General features: G+C 42.7%; 3 protein-coding genes across 11 annotated transcripts in view; 2 read left to right on the top strand and 1 right to left on the bottom strand.

Moving 5' to 3' along the window:
• Nucleotides 1-4,280: 4,280 nt before the first annotated feature.
• mrpl41 (mitochondrial ribosomal protein L41) lies at nucleotides 4,281-19,668 on the bottom strand. 7 transcript variants are annotated; one of them, XR_013964264.1, is made up of 7 exons: nucleotides 19,541-19,668; nucleotides 7,450-7,510; nucleotides 7,217-7,266; nucleotides 6,787-6,974; nucleotides 6,358-6,393; nucleotides 5,303-5,396; nucleotides 4,281-5,202 (listed from the first exon to the last, which is right to left on the bottom strand). XR_013964264.1 is itself a non-coding variant. In XM_080766485.1 (7 exons), exons 1-7 carry the CDS (start codon nucleotides 7,783-7,785, stop codon nucleotides 5,157-5,159), a joined length of 600 nt encoding a protein of 199 aa, XP_080622611.1. In that variant the 5' UTR covers nucleotides 7,786-7,863; the 3' UTR covers nucleotides 4,281-5,156. The 7 variants fall into 7 exon arrangements, 6 of the variants coding, with proteins under 6 accessions (XP_080622611.1, XP_080622612.1, XP_080622613.1 ...); XM_080766485.1 differs by lacking the exon at nucleotides 19,541-19,668 and adding an exon at nucleotides 7,661-7,863; XM_080766486.1 differs by lacking the exons at nucleotides 7,217-7,266; nucleotides 19,541-19,668 and adding an exon at nucleotides 7,661-7,863 and having other exon boundaries at nucleotides 6,787-6,939.
• dph7 (diphthamide biosynthesis 7) lies at nucleotides 8,161-16,044 on the top strand. 3 transcript variants are annotated; one of them, XM_080766484.1, is made up of 10 exons: nucleotides 8,161-8,208; nucleotides 8,557-8,703; nucleotides 9,740-9,873; nucleotides 9,954-10,041; nucleotides 10,459-10,553; nucleotides 11,307-11,464; nucleotides 12,944-13,016; nucleotides 13,347-13,412; nucleotides 13,539-13,711; nucleotides 14,964-16,044. In XM_080766484.1, exons 2-10 carry the CDS (start codon nucleotides 8,563-8,565, stop codon nucleotides 15,461-15,463), a joined length of 1,428 nt encoding a protein of 475 aa, XP_080622610.1. In that variant the 5' UTR covers nucleotides 8,161-8,208; nucleotides 8,557-8,562; the 3' UTR covers nucleotides 15,464-16,044. The 3 variants fall into 3 exon arrangements, with proteins under 3 accessions (XP_080622610.1, XP_080622609.1, XP_080622608.1); XM_080766483.1 differs by having other exon boundaries at nucleotides 8,557-8,712; nucleotides 11,310-11,464; XM_080766482.1 differs by having other exon boundaries at nucleotides 8,557-8,712.
• pnpla7b (patatin-like phospholipase domain containing 7b) overlaps nucleotides 18,260-19,758 on the top strand; it is a 33,268-nt gene continuing 31,769 nt past the window's right edge. Inside the window, exons 1-2 of the mRNA XM_080766476.1 lie at nucleotides 18,260-18,382; nucleotides 19,342-19,388. Of these exons, the coding sequence (XP_080622602.1) occupies nucleotides 19,344-19,388 (45 nt within the window). The 5' untranslated portion in view covers nucleotides 18,260-18,382; nucleotides 19,342-19,343. The remainder of the gene's footprint in view (nucleotides 18,383-19,341; nucleotides 19,389-19,758) is intronic.

Genomic DNA, 19,758 nt, shown 5'->3' with positions numbered 1-19,758 from the left:
TCAGAGAACCTGGGTTACAGTGTAACCCTCCGTTCTCTATCGTGTTCGAGACTGGCTCTCCACTACATATTGTTCAATATGTACGGGAACTCTCTAAGACACACCGCGAGGAAATAAGCAGACCAGCTGCCCCCGCGGCAGCCCGAGGCAGTTTAACCTGAATTCCTCCGAGCCTATAAGTGGTGAGCGCCATGAGTCACAGGCGCTTGCCAAAATGCTCCAAAACTTCAGTATTCATACCAAGTAAGTAATACTCGTGGCCTAGGCGCAAGACGCCACCTAGGCTCAGCTGGCCCAGTACGATGCTAGGCCAGTGACCACCGGGGTGAAGGGCTGCTCAAGCCAGACCGTCAGATGCCCGGCCGACCTGACCGGTCAAGGTGCTGGTGACCCTACCGCTGCGTAGCCCGCAGGAGCGACTCCCACAGGGGGAGCGGGTGCCACCACGTTCCATCGGTAGGACAGGGTGAATGTAGACAGAGTCGCCCATGTCACTGCTGTGTAGATCTCTGTCAGAGATACACCATTCTACAGCAACCAGGGGGCTGTTGTCCCATGGGCAGAGTGTGCCCGCCTTCCAGGCGACCCTGGCACACCTGCCTGCTTGTCCCTGTTGGATCACCCCTGTGATCCGGTGGGACAGTCCAGCCTTCGACCATGGTCTACCCGAGCACTCTCTGATCAGGCCGTATGGTATAGAGTGCAGGGATTGGTGCCAGCACCACCTAACCATTGCCATGTAGGAAGTGGCAGCCTCCTTCATGCACTGATAGGGACATTCTTGTGGCTGACACTGCTAACAACAAGAATGCTGTCCTGCGAGAAGCCACGCTTAATTGGCTCATGCCGCAAGGCAGACAGTACCACCTCCCGTGGGGGGGCTGCCGACCTAATGTGCGAGCACCCTTCAGTAACTGGGTGATCCTTGTGTTGCCCTTGTGTGGGGCAGTGGTCCGCAGTGTCACAAGGTCACCGGCATATCCCATTACCCCTGGACGAGGAGGGAGCTCACTCCGTGGCTCCGATAACCAGTTTCCCCCACACAGTTACACCCAGGCGCTTAACAGCCATGCCGTAATACACCTTCTGGTGGTTCTGCTCCCCTCTGACGGTCTTGTCACACGTTTACATATATGTAAACTGACACTGTCAGCAATAGGCCTGCATAGTGCCTGACCGTAAAGGACAGATAATGCCCTGGCCGCATGTTCAGGGGAGCAGGGGGGAACCCGGTGCACCGTGGTCTCCCTCAGCCCTAAGGGGCGGAGGCACCAGCTGGCTCACTGCCAAGAGATGCCAGCCAGCAAACTAGTGCTGTGGGATCCAACAAACGGGCACCGGTCACGAGGACGTCCCACGCCAACATCCGTGGATGTACTCAAGAACGACGCAGGAGCGCAAAGTACCAACAAACTGGCCAGATGGAGAACCAGGATCACCGGAAATGACAATGGAGGGCTCGTCTGAGGACGACCTCGAGAGAGATACAACCCATGACATGGTGGAACCTACTCAGGGGTCCACCTGAATTGACCGCCACTGTCTCGAGAGACAGCATGTGGGGGCTGGGTACCCTGAACTGTCAGGACTGAGGAGTGGGCTCGGTGTGCTGAGCACCTCTAGCCATACCCCGCCGGTTGGCCCTGGAATTGTTTGTTTACGCTCTCTGCCGTGTGGTCTGGCCGGACCGCGGCGGCAACGATCAGCGACCGTAGATGGCCTCAGAGTACGCCGACTAGGTCAGCTCCTCTGGGTTCTACCCCGCTACCCGCCGCAACGGTTTACAGCCGCGATGATCAACCAGGAGGTTCACCGACGAGGTCGGTTTCGCTCGGGGTCTCACAGCGCTTCTGCAGCCAGGGAACCCAGGCTCCACCAACGAGGTCGGCTTCGCACTTGGGACCCTTTGGCCACAGCGAGCGCCGTCTCAAGGTTTCCCCCGACGAGCAGGTTTCACCAGGGAGCGGACGCACGGACCGAACGCCGTCTCCAAGGTTTCCCCCGACGATGCAGGTTTCACCAAGGAGCGGTCGCACGGGCAAGACTGAGGCTTCCTCCGCGGAGCAGATTCGGCACTCAGTCTTGTTGCTGTTGTTGTTTTTTTGTGGAGCTACGCGGCGCCCCGAGAGGAGTCGTCGAGACGACCGGCTCTCTTCTTACCTAGGTAAGTGGACTGTGTGCCACGCAGCTTCATGTTCTAAATATATATATTTATATATAATGTTTAATAGTGTCAAAACTGCTGAGATACACGAAACGTCTGCTCTCGTGGAAATAAAAAAATCTAAGTGGCACTGCACAGATGGGGCTTAAATAGCCCGCTGATTGGCATCTGGGCAGGGCCACCATAGATGATGTGTCTTAAAGAGATATCCATGAACACTGCCCTGTGGGGTCAGTTCCCGTACATATTGAACAATATGTAGTGGAGAGCCAGTCTCGAACACGATAGAGAACTGATGTCATAAAAACTGAAGTTCTCAATTATTATCCAGTGCTCTCTTTACAGGATGCTCAACTAATAACTGCACTACCGTCACTGTGATACTTAAGAGAACTCTCAGATTATATGTATAAATAAATATATATTGTTTCAACTTGGGAAGTACACAAGTTAAGGCTAATTATACTTGGTTGTATGACAGTGTCACTTGCCAAAAAATAAGATTTTCTGCAAGCAGCACTCGTACAGTCAAGTATGAATTAGGTTTTATGATTTTCATGAGATTTTGTGGAGGGATCAAATGGAATGTTAGGGGTACATTTGTGAAATATCCACATTAAGGCAATCAATGTACTTTCTTGGCTCTGTATGTTGGCATGTGATTCACAACTGGTCTCTCTCATGAGTTGTATGTTTTGTGATAATTCACTTACAGTATAACATCAACATGTCTTATTCCTCTTCAAAATGACTATGTTTAACTATGTCACCGATCATTTGGGTCAAACTTCTGTGGCTCTGTTTGGGCTTTTTTCTTTCATTTCCTACTTGAAGGGGTTTTCATTATCATGAAAATTGACTGTTGTAATTTATTTATTTTTGGGGTGTTTTTTAATGTAAAAAGTGAGTTATGTCGCTGACGTCTCGGGGCAACATTGCTGTTATTTTTTAAGTCTGATATAAAATCCAAGTGTGGTGTAAAAAAAATTGAATCAGACAGCTATGACCATAACGCTCTAATTTATGACTAATTTATACTCCATAGTATGTGGTTGCTCGTCGAAAATAACTGCTTTTCAAGCCAACAGTGGGTCATGGTGCGGCACATTATTAGGTTAAAAAATTGTTCTTGACGGCAAGCGACACTGTCGTGCGATAGAGTGTAAATTAGGCTTTAGAGTTCTGTGAACCTTACCCTCAATGGAAAAGCTGTTTTTTTATGGCATTTCATTTAGGACAGGTTTTAATTTCGATTTTGTTAACCATCTGTCTATGATAGTCCTACACAAATGGCAAAGCCTTTAACTTCCTCCCTGTAAGATGTAAAATAACAAGATTCAGGGATTCTGCCATTTCGGTCTAATAACAGAATTGATCATATCAGTAAATGTATTATGGAATTAAATTACTTAAGAGGTAGCTTATGACACCAGCAACTATTGGAGTTAGGTGCAATCGTTAGACAATTCGTAATAATATCCTCAAGCTATTGGGGTGTTTAATTTTGCTCTGAAGCAAAGGCTTTGGAATGTGTCCTGTGTATGTGTGTGCATAAGAACATGGATATATCTATATATTTATATTTTATGAATGTCTGTAAACATTTTTCTGCTGTAAAGCATCTGTTTTAATTAATTCTCATTTTGACTTAACGTTTGAGCCTGTGTCTGATTAAACAGTTGTTTCTGAACTCCATTCTGCATTCAGTGGGTGTACTTTTAAAAATCTTATTTTCAGAGAAACAACAAATATACTGTATATATACCCTGATAAGGGCATAATTTATGCTGAACTGAATGCCACCAGAGCCTACCTCCTGTCCTTCCCCGGCCTACACCGTCTTTAAATACTTTTGAGTGAGTGGATGGGTGACACCATGACAGGCTCACTGTGATGAACACATGCCTTTGACTGCTTTCAGTTATTGGAATGAATTGTAGCACTATCAGACTAACAACATTTAAGATATAAAATTATACTTAAAGGAGTAAAGGTCTTTTCTAGACTTATTTATCATAAAAAAGGCCAAAAACAAATCTTTTAAAAGAAAGAAACCTGCCTACCAACAGCCATGTTTTAATGAGCATTAGGAATAAAACTAACAATTACATTAATTTGACCTCAAATTCATGTTTATTATCAAAATATTCATTATAAAATTGCATTGTCCAGCATACATTATCCTTCAAATCAAATAACATTAAACCTAGATTATGTTTTTACAACCATGGACAAAACAAAGGAATATACAGACATTATCCCATGCTTTCAAATCATAAGCCATGAATTGTTAACAGTTAATTGTTTACAGTCAGGGACAGGATCAGGCAATGAGCCACTCATCTCAATCATTAAAAAACTGGTATCATGATGTTAAATAACTAGGCTATCAAGCCAAATGAGAAAAAGAGGTTGCACATCAGCAATGGTTTTCAGTGCAGTGCTAAACCCAAATACAGTAAACATCAAAAATAGGAATTAAAAAAATTCCAAAAAGGTAGCACATCCAAAATTGTAATAAATGGCAGACAAAGTACTCACATTTCCATTTCTTTATTGGCACACAGCAAAAAGGAACGCTATGAGCCTTCATGCTCTGATGAAAGGCTCATAGCCAAAATGCGTAAGCATTCCTTTTTGGTGTGTGCCAATAAAGAAATGGAAATGTGAGTACTTTGTCTGCCATTTATTAAATATTTATTATTTTTATTCCTATTTTTTGATGTAGGGTGTAGGCTATCAAGCCATCTGCTTAAATGTGAGATGTTTTTAGAAGAGATGCATTTATAGGCTAATACATTTAATATCAAAATACAATTAATAAAAGAGATTTATCAATTCTTATAACCGAGTAATCTCATAATGGGGATTGCAGAAGAGGCTTTAAAATAATAGGTTGCAATGGTACAATTGTTGTTACAGATTAAAAGCTCATTTGTGAGCTATATAATTATATGGATGATGTAAATAATCCCTTGTTTTGCTCTAAAAATCAATCATCTGCATCATCAAAGTCCACTCCCATAGTAGCACGTTTTCTGAAAGATAACAAAGACGAAGGTTATCTCTTGTCCAGATGTTACAAAATGTGACAAAAATGCAATGGCAGTGTTTATTTACTGAAAGCAAAGTTATTACTTCTTAGTTCCAGGGTTGATGAGGCTATCCCCAGGAAGGCACTTCTTAGAAGTCCCATGTGACCCAGTCTTTTGTTGTGTCCTTGGCTCAAACTCTGTAAGACACTCAACGTTAGCCAGACTGCAATCTTTCAGTGGACGACACCATAAAGCATTACACTTTTACAATAGGGTCCACCATTTTCAATTCATCAAAACATTAAGAGACTTACGAATATACACAACTATATAGTCAAAACAGGAAATCAACATTAGAGGAGGTAAAAGGGAAAAGAAACATATACAGTGAGGGGGGAAAGGGGTGGGTGGGGGGTTCAGATTCAAAATTTACGGGGGCCAGTTTCGAATTGCAGCCATCCGTAGGTGCCCTTTGAGAGCAGTTTTGAAGGAGTCAAGGGATTTGCATGTCTTAATGACTGTTGGTAGGGCGTTCCACATTTTGGTGGCATAGGAGCGGAATGAATTTAGACCCTTGTTTGTGCCGAAACTGGGTTTCACATGGTTTGTTGAACTCCTTCTGGTGTTGACATTAATCCATTCAGAACGGGAACCCCTTTTGGTGTTTTAAGGAAGTATTTAGACAGGTACATGGGTATCTTGGTGGTGTAGAGAATCTTGTGGACCAGACCCATTGCAAGATGCTGCACTCTGTCGTCAACCCTAAGCCATTCCAGCCTGTCAAAGTGGGCAGGGGTGAGGTGGGTTCGGGGAGTGAGGCCAAGTAGTAGCCTGACCAGTTTGTTTTGGAAAGTCTGGACTCTCTGGAGCCTTGTTTTAAGGGCCTTAGAGGTGCTGTGGTACCAGGAGGTGCATGCATAGTCGAAGAAACTTTGTACGAGGGCTCCTGTTAGGGTCTTCAAGGTGTTTTTGTTGACCAGTGAGGAGATCCTGTATAGGAATCTTGTTCTTTGGTTGACTTTTTTGATTACGTTGGTGGCCATTTTATTACCGGAAATATTTGCCTCCAGGATGGAACCTAGGTAGGTAATTTCATCTTTTCGTGTGATAATATTGTCACCCACTCATGATACATCTACAGTAGAATTGAAGGCCTACCTGTTGATCGTCTTTTCATCAGATTGACTGTGGGTCCTAGTTATGGAAAAAGAGCATAGCTGATGATGTCACAAACCGGTCAACTAATCTCATAAATTCTTAAATTAACTGGCAATTTGAACCATTTAACCAACATCTATATTCTTAAAATAAAAGTGAATTAGGGTTAGAATAGTAAACTTTAACAATAGTGGCTGAGAGATATCATAGCCAATGTTAAATCGGCCAGAATTAAGTTTATGCTTGTTAATTTACCATCCTTGGTATTAAGCAGTGTGGTTCTAATGTTTTAAGGACCCCCGGTTTGGTATGAATTAATCCATAGACCTCCATAACTCAGAGTGGAAGTGTTGGTTTAAGGGGTGATTCATATTCCTAGCTATATCAAGATGCACATTGCATGGGGCGGTTGAAGTACTAGAACACTACCTGTGTTGTCCAAGTGATTATTAATGTCACCAGCCATTCTGAACAGCAGCTCCTTCACTTCCTCCCTGGCCTCTGAAGCCTCCAGCCTGGGAAGACTTAGACTGAAGTCCCCTGAGCTGGATTTCATGTGGAGCTCTGCACCGGTGTCTTCCACTAAGACAGACAAGTTCTCATTACTGCATGCAGACCTGTGGAAAGAGCGAAGAGGGGATGTTCTACGTAATTCTTATTTATAAGCAGAAAGGTCACAGGTGCTTGCGTAGATTGGAATCGATTATATAATAGTCTATTAGATAGATAGATAGATAGATAGATAGATATAGATAGATAGATAGATAGATAGATAGATAGATAGATAGATAGATAGATAGATAGATAGATCACTGTTATAGGGATATTTAAAAAGGGGGTTCCAATTAATCCAACTAACCTGAGTTTTAGAAGGTAATCCTCTGTAGATTTCAAGGAAAGCTTCTTTCTCTGAAAACACAATTCAGCTTGTATCATGTATGTATTTATTATGTATAAATATGGGAGCCAAATATAATCATTGAAGGCCTAAAGAAAATGCAATTTAACATGGAGGTGCCCACAATGTTTGGCGTACATACGCCACAAAAAAGAAAATCACATAAAATCCAAGATTCTATAGTAGCAACTTACACAAAGGCTCAATGTGTCTTCCGTAAAATCGATGCCATACACAGCAGATGAGTCTGTGATGCTGCAACAACAAAAAGCATGAATGATCGTGATTCGTGACAATGAAAACACCACGACTTTTGTTTGTTTTTGTTTTGGCTTTGATTATTCATTTTCAAAATAGTAATACTGTTTGGCATGCACCCATCATCACCGCCGCTGGCTCACTCACCATAGTCGGAATGTTCCAGATTGTCTGCGTGTATAACATAAGAATTTAGACTGGCTCTTTTGGTCCACAACAACGTAGCATACGTTTTGTCCATTATCCATATTATTTCGTGCTGTTGTTGACATGGTAGCGATAGCTAACAAATAACAATAAACATCTGCACCCGTGAGTTAGCAGCAATATGTTCCGAGCACAGCAACGGAGCAGCGTCGCGCGACCGATCTCTTCAGAATAAAACAGGGATATATATATATATATATTTATAAATTACGGTATATGTTGTATTCACTTGTAATATATATATATAATCTTCATAGTTCTAACATGTTTGTCATTCTTATCTTCATAAATATTTCGATTATTTCTCTGTCGTTTGGAACGTTTTTAGACCGAACGTTTATATTCTTGAACGCGCCCCCGGCGGACAGTGACGGAAGCATGCAGTCACGTCCGTTCGAGTTTGAGGAAGTCGGCGTTTGTTTACTAACTTTATTGGAAATTTGGGATCTGCTCGTGCTGCCTGGAGGCTGCAGACAGTAGCATCCCGTGTGAGTTGTACAGGTTGAAGTCAAACATTTTCTCGTTTGAATCTCATGATAAACATATGGCGTGTGTCGTCCTTGCACAATAAATGGTTAAAAGGCGGTGTCTAAATGTTGACAGCTCTGTTTTATGCGCTGGGCTGTCTGTGAGATTATGGTTACCAAATAGATTAGCTAACAAGGTTAGCTTGCTCTGCTGTCTGTCTGTATACAATATTACATGTATGCTGTGTAATCTGATACTGTTATTTACTTTTGTCAATGCTATGGGCGTACTGAGCTGTAGAAGCTCCATATCTCTCTTTTAGATCCCAGATCTTGTCACAACATAACGGTTAACGGTATGATAAACAGGTGACGATGTCTTGGAAGTCAAGGACTCGCAGTTTGCAGGTGTTTGACACAGAACTGAGTGCTGATACTGTGGAATGGTGTCCTATTCCAAAGTGGCACAACATCCTGACATGTGGAACATATCAACTCCAGAAGAGTCCAGATGGGGTGAGCACTGTGAGCACTGAGCTATAATAGAGGTTTTGCCTTGATCATGATGAAATCAGGTTCCAGTAACCAGATTAACTCACAATAGCACTCTGTAAAGCTTTATATCGGATAGACATTCATAAGTAGACCCTACTGAGTCCCTCTCGGAACCCCCTGGGTCAGCCCAATCCGAACCAGGCTGACCCGTAGGGTCCCTGTGCGGTGATGTGTTTTCGTATGGAAATGATGGAACGCGGACATAAATACCTTCGGTAACGTGGTTTCTGCGATGTTTGAGGGCTTTTGTTTGTTTGAGGGCTTCTGAATGTGTCAACTCTAGTTTACAACGTACACCGCTGCGAATTATCCTGTGCTGCGGAAGCCGTTAAGTATTTTTAATCTATGTTTGACCGATTTGGAAGCTTTGATTCCTCTCTTCCTTCCTTGTTTATTCACCGTTTATTGTACCGCCTCCCGCTGTGCGGTTGGCTTGGCGTGGCTACGTTCCTGCCTCTGATCTGCTCTGTCATAGCTATAGCCACTAGCTAGCCAGATAGGCGGTACAATGAGGTGTCAATAATCAAGGTAGGAAGAGAAGAATCAAAGCGACCAAATCGGTCAAACAAAGTTTATACTTAAATACTTAACGGCTTCCGCGGCACAGGAGAATTCGCAGCTGTATTTATAGGTACTTATAGTTCACACATTCAGAATAACTCACACGAACAGAAGCCCTCAAACGGCGCAGAAACAACGTATCCACGGTATTTATGTTTATTTATGTCCGCATACCAGGTGGCAGGGTAGAGGTGGAATAGGACCCCATGGCTACTGGGTCTCAAAAATGTCAGAAACTTCAGTACCATTGGGTTCTTCTGACTTGTGGGGATAACCCTACTGCATCCTGAAAGAGTGGACCTATAGAGGCCCTGAGTCCCCGAGCAACAAAATACATGTGTTCTTGTCATAGGGTTTACGTGATTGAATGATTGTTTATTTTGGGTTTGGTTTTTGATTGACTGCACACTGACACCTGTCCCTTGTACAATCATAGGCAGTAGAAGAGTCTGCGACTCCCAGCCGGATTGGTCGTTTATACCTGTTTGAATTTCGCCAAGAGGGCTCCCTGACCCCGCCCCTCACTGAACTGCAGCGTGTGGACACCCCAGCTATTCTAGATTTGAAATGGTAAGACAAATAGTAGTCACCATTTAACCTCGTTATCTGCATTTATGCTTATGCAAGGTTGAATATTGTACCTGTTTCAGGTGTCACGTACCAGTATCAGAGAAGCCATTGTTAGGAATGGCCACTGCAGTTGGGCACATCCAGCTGTACACACTCACAGAGAGTCAGGTGAGAGACTTGGGTGAAAAAGCTTGTACTTAAATGCATTATGTCTTAAAGCCACAATCTACATTTCATGTAGGAAAACAAATTTATACAGCGTAGTGAATCCCTGCTTGGTCATTGAGCTTCAGGCAGTACTACTTGTCAACCAGTTGGTGACCTACCTGACCCCAGGGTATAAAGTTCTCTATTGACGGTTAGGGAGATCACTTCCACCCCCCCCTGTATATTAACTAGTAGTTATATAATTGTATTAGCATACTCTACCATACAGATTGGTTAAAAATTAAAATATAAATGTATTCATTACAATACCTTATGATTGCAGCTAAGAGTTTTAAGATAAGGAATATGCTTGAATTTTGATTGAAGTGCTAGAAAATAGATTGTGGGTCCTGCTCTTATGGAGTATCTGTCCAGTAGGAAAGCCACTGGGGTCTAAAGGCTCTGAGCAGCTTGGAAGTTGGAGCTGACAGGCTGGCCCTCTCACTAGACTGGTCCACTGGCAGGGGGGACAGGTAGGTAACAGGTCATGTCACCCCAATTCCATCTCACCCCAGCTTTTTTCCGCCGACCTCACACCGACAGCTCGGTGCGGCGGTTCTTGTATTCTTTATTTTGTTTTACTGAGAATAAGGTTAGAAATAAGTTTAGGGTTAGGCATAGTTTTACTGGGGTTATGTTTAGGAATAGGTTAGGTTTAGGCATCGTTTTACTGATGTTGAGGTTAGGAATAAGGTTAGGTTTAACCGTTTAAGCATAATTTACTTAGATTACTTTAGGGAAACTTTGACAGGAAAAGACTCGCTCACCGTATAAAAAAATAGAAGTAAAACCTATTTTATCATGCTCATAAAGTGCTCTGTGCTAAGTGCAATTAAAAAGCAAACGTTTCGGTCCTAAGACCTTCGTCAGTGCTATATGACGAGTGCACTGAGAACCAATTCTCAGTGCTTAGATTACTTTAGGAATACCAGGCCGCACTGTTCTGCCGGCTGTACGCCCGGTGCGAGTTGGTAAAGGGGCGAGCAGTCTCGTATTCGACAGGTACAGTATGCTACAGACATACCACTTGTCCTAATGATAGTGGGACAGCTGTTATAACTAGTAGCTTATTACTACTGCTTGTAATACTATTTTTACTTTGTCTCTCCCTTTCATCAAAATTATTTAGAAAAAAAAAAAGTTTAATGAGAAGTGAAATCTGTAGTGGGATCAGTGAACACTGACGCAAACCAAAACGAACAGGAGGGCTTTTCTTGTGTCCCCAGCAGTGATGTGCGGGTGGTGTGCAGTGACTCTGCAGGCTGTGTGAATGTACTCTCACTGGGTCAAACCAGTTTGACAGCTGTGTCACAGTGGAAGGCCCATGACTTTGAGGCCTGGATCTCTGCATTTTCCTACTGGGACACTCAGCTGATTTACTCTGGTAATATTCTTGTTATTATTTTTAAATGGTAAATGTTATATAGAGTTTTTATCCAAAGCGCTTTACATAGATTGTGCATTACATTCACCCATTCACACACACATTCAAACACAGATGGCAGATGAAACCATGCAAGGCACCAACCAGCCAGGGGTTCAGCGTCTTGCTCAAGGACGCTTCAACACTAAATCTGGGGGAGCCCGAGTGGGAGGGTGGCTACCGGCTCTCTACCGGCCACTCTACCCCTAAGCCACTGCCGTTATTACCATATGCATTACTATTGTCATGAATTCTGCCATTACTCATCCAGGTCTTCCTTGGAAGGAAAGGTTTTTAAACGCAAGGTGACTTCCTGAGAATTTAAATGTTACAATTCTGCCATACTAGTTCTAAAGATATATTTTTGGGGGCTTTGATAGATTCACGGAGGTGACAGGGGCGGGGGAGAGTGATCGGGGGAAGACGCACAGCAAGGGTCGTCAGGCTCGGGACTCGAACCCGTGACATGCTGTCAGGCTGGATTACCAGCCTAGGTGCCTGGACCCAGGCCTGCCATACTACTTCTAACAATGTGAGCTGCTGTCCCAAAACTACTCAAAATGAAAGGGAGTTCCCTTTCACCATTAGTCGGACGCTTTAGTTAGTGACGTAAGTGTGTAAGCACTAAGCAATCAGCGATAAAGTGTGCTGTTAGACGCAGCTGTACCCAGGGTCCTGTTTTATATAAGTCCCACATATCGAACTGGTGCCAAAAATCAGCAGCAAGAACTTTGCATAACTGGGCCTGGGCGGTTAGCTCAACTGTCTGGGCACCTAGGCTGCTGAGCCAGCCTGATGGCGTACTGCGGATTCAACTCCCGATCCCCATTTCCTGTCAGTCTACTATCAATCTATCAATAAAGGCAGAAAAAGCCAAAAAGATATCTTTAAAAAAAAAGAACTTGGGTAACTGGCCCCATGTTGAATTGGAAATCCAAAGTTCTGGTTTACTAGTACCAAAAAGGGCCAAATTGTCCTGTACATCTACATTATGATTGTGACCTTTTCAACCAAAATGGACCAGATGTTACTTACAGAGTAAGTGATATGCATTGGAAAGAAATACAGACATCTGAGCTTTCTAATGATAATAAATATAATGTTTGTACTACAGGAAGAGTAGCAGCTGCTACTTTGGTGCCACCTAATGGGGATCCAAATGAATAACGAATAATAATATTGAGAGAATGGTATGACATAAAATAAACAGTCGTGTTACAAATACATAGCAGATCATCGCTTTAGGGGTTAAATGTTTAAAAGTGCATTGTCTTTCCACCCTCAAAGAAATGAGGCAGGAAAGACGAAGATTGTGATTTTGTGAGTGGGGAGCAAAGAATCAGATTTGTTCTCCATTGTTATCAATTGGTCAATTAATTGTTATCAATTAACTATATTAATTACATTTATTGTTGCCATGTTGTCTATGGAATACACCAGGTGGGGATGACTGTAAACTTAAGGGCTGGGATCTACGGATCGGTCCTGCCACGCCCACTTTCACCAGCAAGAGGTGAGAATCCAGAATCAGGTTTGTTAGCTGTTAACAATATGTACAAAGAAAATGACCTTGTTTACCTCAAGAAACTAGACAACATAACCATATACTGTATATAAATAACAATGGTAGGATATACAACTTTACAGTATATAAATCTAAAAACACTTTTATATAAATTATATTACTCAAAGGCAAATTTGAGTATGTACCAAGTAGGTGAATGTCAATAGCAATATTTAGTAAGCAAGAATGCATTGGCAGTTTGGTGCTATAGAGCTTGGCAAAGTGGTTTCATTTATGAAAACCAAAGCCGGAAATTCACACATTATTTTTGTCTTGAAGGCACACAATGGGTGTATGTAGTATACACAGTAATCCACACCGGGAGCACATCCTAGCTACAGGAAGGTAATGATAACTGTATTTTACAGTCATACTTCATAACAAATGTGAACCCTTCTGTTCTCTTCAGAGATACTTAGGGGAATATTGTGTTGTGTGCGTGAACATTTTAGACACTTGTTTTTTCTCCAGCTATGACGAGCAGGTTCTGCTGTGGGATGGCAGGAACATGAGGCAGCCCCTCAGTGAGAACCCCCTTGGGGGGGGTGTGTGGAGACTAAAGTGGCACCCCACCCATGAACACCTGCTGTTGGCTGCCTGCATGCACAATGACTTTCACATCCTCAACTGCCAGCAGGCACTAGGTGAAGTGTGAATGTGATATGTGCCTTTCAGGCATGCTAGTGTTGTGAGGCCTCTCTTAAGTTCTGTTATAACTGTTATAAGTTACTGTGAGTTCTGTTATAATAATAAGTAATAAGCCCCAAGAGGCCGTGGTTTACAGTGAGTGTAACCTGACCTCGCATCACCAGACTTTCCACCTCAGACGAAAGCCTGGTATTCGTTCCAAACTGGCCCGCGTGATCCGTTCTAGATCACGGATTTCAGCGCTGCTTTGTTTTGGTTCCCCCAATCCCATGCTGAATCGAGTATAATTACTTCCGGACATTTTCGCGAAATTTGGCCCTGACCACAACCAGCGTGCAGATACTCTACTGACTTTTCGGGTCGAGGCCCATACAAATACTTGAGATACAAGCCCTTAACACCACCACATTTACAGTACAACATAAATGATAGTAAACTAATTTAACATTTGGTACGTCCTGTGGACAATCCAGGCCTGGTTGACACTATTACTTTTGTAGAGCAGCTTGGCAGACAACAATGTAGGACCTTAGATCTACTGTACCAAGTAGCTCCCAGGTAAGAAAGTAAATGACATTTATTTAAAGTGCATACATGCATTGTCTAGCCGTCGCAGGATAGATACCATTTTAAAACGGCTCTCTGACCATCAGGGGTCACTTCTGTGTTCATTTTCACGATTTTTTATTTGCTTGATTTGATATTTAGATATTTGATATTATTTTGTTCAGAAATGCTTCCCCACCTATAATAAGCCCATTAAACTCTCATATTAACGTTTTCGTTTTTTAGGTCAAATTAATATAAAAAAATCTCAATATTGAATCAAGCAACTTTACTTAAAAACTGTCTGAGGTGCACACAAGAGCCAGAGTAGACAGCATACTGTAATGCAGTGGTTCTCAAAGTGCGGTCTAAGGACACCCAGGGGTCCCTGAGGGGTCCCCAGCTAAATGATAGTTCGGAACCACATGGACCCTTATGGGTCTGTAGAAATGCAATCTGAGTTAAATAAACATTAGTTTTACAATATAAATTGGGGTCCCAGATTAGAAATGCAATTAAATGGGGGTCCGTAGCCTAATGCATGTCAAACTGGGGATCCTTGAAATTAAAATCATTGCTAGAACCGTAAATATATTCTCTTATGGGGGTCCCTGGCATATCTTTTCAAATGAGGCTCAACAGGCAAATAAATTGAGAACCACTCAAACACTGCTGATGCCATCACTACTTATATTCCTCTAGAGGGCAGTGAAGGAAAGTGTCCCAGCCTTGCCTCCTACATTCTGCACAACTCCCTGGCATATGGAGCCGACTGGTCACAGGTCACCCTGGAAGGGCCTGCTCCTCTCTACTCGCCACAGACAATGGAGACGAGGAAAAGCCATGTGGAGACCAGTGGCAGAGGACACGTGAGGATCCAATATGAATCCCCCACTGCCAGCTTTGACACGTCACTGGAAGACGACGAGGGTCGCTACATCCCAGAGGCCGTAACGCCGACCCCATCCACCACTTCCAGCTCCGCTACTATTCCACCCCTTGATAGTGCAGCGGATGGAAACTCTGTGTCCTGTTTGCTTGCCACTTGCTCTTTCTATGACCATATGCTACATGTATGGCGCTGGGACTGGGCTCCTGAGAAGGCCTGTGGCTGCCCCCAGGCCCAGGAGGGCAGTGAGTCAGGAGACCAAGCAGGTGACCCGGCAGGAGCTCTGACTAAGTTGACACTATCAGAGACTTGAAGTAAATAAATCTACAGAGGTGAAGCATCATGTGAAATAAAAGGGGCTTATGTCATTCATAGACTCTTGGATATGAAGATGGTTGACATTTGGGACAAAAGGTTCACCATCAGTCCTAAACTGGAACAACCTAGTATGATTCACAAGCGCTTTGTTTGGATGCAATATACAGTAAAACTAGTTTTTTTTTTTAAAACCTTGTATTAATTCAGCTCATAACCTGTCCACCTTTATGAGCAGTGGGCATTTATGGAAGTAGTCTTCCCTTTATCATAGCTTGTTGCTATTACAGCTACTTATCATGCAAGGACAAAAGTCTTACCAGCACCAATTCTGACATATCAGCACTTACTGGCCATGTGTGAATGGATACCCAATGCGTTCCCATTTGGAATGTCTGTTCATGCTGCTTGCATTACGCCTTCCTCATAATGAAACTACTAACCCATGTCATTTCTTACATGTGGAACAAACCTTTATTTTGTATTACCATATCCTTGTCACCAAAAAGTATACTTTAATTTTTTCCCCAAAACTGGTAATTACCGTTTTAAAATATTTTATAAAGGACATCAAAACCACATTGCATTTGTCTGACATTATTAGTCAGCAAGGCTACATATTACTTTTATGATTAATAGATTTATATTGGTGTGTGAAACACTGCATTCCTAAATTAGCCTTGAGATGTAACCTCGCCAGGTGGTGGAAAGCCTGGTCCGTTTCAAAAGTCTGTATGATCCTGTCGGAAACGGATGATCTCGTTACATCATGTTGTAGTATTGTTTTGTAGTCGACAGGCAGGAACAACAGGGGCAACTTCCTTTTCCCTCAAACCGATTTTTCTCAATAAAAGCTCTTAGCCTGTAGCTTTTATTGAGAAAAATCGGTTTGAGGGAAAAGGAAGTTGCCGCCTGTTCCTGCCTGTCGACTACAAAACAATACTGCAACATGACGTAACGAGATAATCCGCTCCTGACAGGATCATATACCCTAAATGAAATGGTGCCCAGGCTACTTGAGATGGACCACACCTGGAAAGAGGAAACAAGGGAGGCCAAAAACAACCTGACCTCTGAACTGAACATGGCAAACCTAACATGGGGTGACTGAGGCACAACATGCTGCACAGGATGGGACCATATGGAAGCAGATAGTCACAACCTTGTATTCCCCCGGGAACAGAGGATTAAGTATGATGGACATCTAATCTACAATACCGGTAATCATAACGTATTGTTTACTTATGAATGTCACAACTTCATTAAGTGTTTGTTAAATCAACTGGCTTGCAAACAGAAATGTTCCGTCTGAGTTGACACCTTGATAGTTATGATTACATGATTTAACCCACTGATTCTACAAATCAAAAATAGCAGTTGTACAAGGCAATTTTACAGGACACCTGGCAGTTTAGTTGCTGAAAACACATCCATGCAGGCCACAATTTTTAATCTGTACAGTGAACTGTGACTAACAAACTGGGCATACAATGATATACAGATGTGGCTTCAGGTCGTATATCATGATTTATATCTACAAAAGTGGCTTCAGATGGTATCCAGCCTTTGATTTTTAAGTCTATAGCCTTTGTCCCGACTCCCGCCAAAGTTTTCATTTCTACCGCACAGAGTTCTTGGGATATAGTTTGAAAAGCTTTCCTTCCTGAGTGGGCTCATATCCATACTTTGTCAGCTGATCCAAGTTTAAAGTTCCTTCTTCAAAGTCTTTCTTGACCTGAGGAGCCACGACCTCATTGAACAGACTCTCCGCAGTGAGTGGAGGTTCTGATCCCGTGGGGGTGCGATATGACACATAGGGCTTGAGCTTGAATCCCTCAAAATTTGGCACCACAAACTGAGGAATCATTTCTTGTATGGGTACGAATTTTCGACTGGAGGTCCTCATTCCTGTGATCTTCGCGGTTCTGCCTCTATTCATAGTCCGTGGGCCTCGCTTGCTGGTCCACTCGGCCATTCGGTCTGCCCCTCGCACCAGACCTCTCGCAAGTGTGGACAGGACACCCATCACTCCTGAAGATCTGTGCGAACCTAGAACAAAAAGTATGTGGTTGATTGTACTTGGCACAGACATACTGTAGGAAGACTGACGTCATAGTACTGAGTTTGACGTCACATACTGGCCTGGACTCCATATTTGGACATGCCACAAACAACTCCATATATTGGCGGGCACAAAGGGGACACATCCATGACAGATACAGAAATCTCCATTTAGATTTCAGAGCATGATTAAAAGGCACACAGATAAAGTGGTTCCGGATGAGATACATTACAAACACATGGACGTGCGGTTTTACTGTAGCAGCACTGCTGCTAACTGCAACTAACATCTTTACAGAAACTTTACAGTCTACCAGACTGATATAGGCCTTACGTACCTGCAATGTTAGCTTAATTGATTGCATTACCACTGAAACGTCTATAACGGGTTGTGAAGACGACCCGTTAGGTTATATTACCTAGCAACAGCATAGCATGATGCTAACGTTTTACAACAAAACTAGCAACTTTGTTTACTTTATCGTTATGATGTCACTAAGTTCAATTTGTCAACAACGTGTTGGGCCATATGTTTAAAAAATAACTTCAATGTGCTAATGATTCAACAACAACTTGGGAGTGTAAAAAATCACCTCTCACCTTGAACACGTCTGGGTGCTGGGCAGTGGGGGGCGGCAGCAACTGCTGTAGTAGTAGAACCTGGCTCTTCAAAGAAACGTCCTATGATTGGCTAAACTGTACTGACGTTAACCAATCGCGGGTCGACATAGTCAGGGGACTAGTGAACGTACAGATTGACGGACAACAAGGCATGTTTACACATCAACTTTGACACAAAAACATCTACTCTCTAGAGTCTAGACTCTAACAAAGTGCTGTACAAGAACGCCACCCAGTAAGTAATTCTATTTGTTTTTGTTTGCGCTCTACCCTGCTGTCAACTCACACTTGTTTATTCGACCGATTGCTTTTCAACAAGTAATGGCAAAATCGGCATAACGGAGCTTAATCTCAGAGTCGAGTAGGCTATATATTATTATAAATATAAAGTCATTTCAATCAGTGGATTGCACAATGCAACAATCAGTGAAATCACATATCTTCCCTTAACTTAAAAGTTAGACAATAGCAAACTAACTAACTTTAGAATACTTCTGTTTTCACATGAGGCATAATCTGCAGTGGGCAGTAGGCAGCAGGGGAAAGTCCATTTGACACAGTATAAGTGAAGCGTTATTATGTATCCCACCAACGTTAAGGCAAACCTCAAACCTGAAGGGAACCTCCGACTTTAGGGATAGAGTAGCACATACTGAACAAGTTAATATAGCTTCATAAAACCCAAATACGACAACTTAACCCCGTTTCTCATGCATGAGCATTCCACCCTGTTCACAAGACTATAGTGAATGTCCTTTTGATGCAGCAGGGGGTGTCTGGTTTCAGTCAGCCAGGGTAAATGTAGCATGGCCTTGTGTGTCCACTGTCCTCGTGGTTTAACATGTTGTAGTACAATGTACATTCATGCACCTTTTCTATTATTTAACTGAAGACTTTGTTATTCTAGGTTATATGATCTCAACAGAATGCATTCATTTAGAGTACAACTATTTACTTAATCAATTGAATACACAGGACAGGACCACAATGGTCAGCAGGGCTTTTTTGTGTTATCCTTTTAACAATCTTTGTAAACAGTACCTCTGTACAATCTGCAAACTTAAGTATTCAATCAATCAATCAAATGCTTATACATTATAGCCTACATTCTGACCAGTTTTGTTTGCAATGGTAGGGATCTTGTATTATTATTTTCAATGACTGACATAATTCTGTTGTGCTTTCTTTTTAAAGGCATGGAAGACAATGACGAGGAAAGCTGCAGTATATACCCGGTATCGGTATGTCTGGTCTCAACAATTTGCCCTGGATGAAATGTTAAATAACCTATGAGCAAGGAAGGTAGTAGCTGACTACATGTAATCATTATGAAAAAATAAGTATAATCAGCCCAGACTACATTCATACAAATGTGTAATTAGATTATACTTACATTGTCAAGGAAGCTCGATTACATTTTGATTATGAAATAATGGTAACACTTCAACCCCCACCCTCCAAGAGGTCAGTAGGACAGTCTAGGTCGCCTTTCTCAATCCAGACACCTGCTGTCCCAAACACATATCAGCTTCTGTTTTGACCCCCGGGGCCCCCACAGATAAATAGGCACTTGAAGCCTCTCCACATTGGTTGAAGTGAAAGACTGGGGGA

The sequence above is a fragment of the Protomyctophum bolini genome (genome assembly GCF_963924005.1).
Source record: "Protomyctophum bolini genome assembly, chromosome: 6".
NCBI classification, from domain to species: domain Eukaryota; kingdom Metazoa; phylum Chordata; class Actinopteri; order Myctophiformes; family Myctophidae; genus Protomyctophum; species Protomyctophum bolini.
The sequence above is the reverse complement of the archived record's forward strand: the minus strand, read 5'-3'. Positions and strand labels throughout refer to the sequence as shown.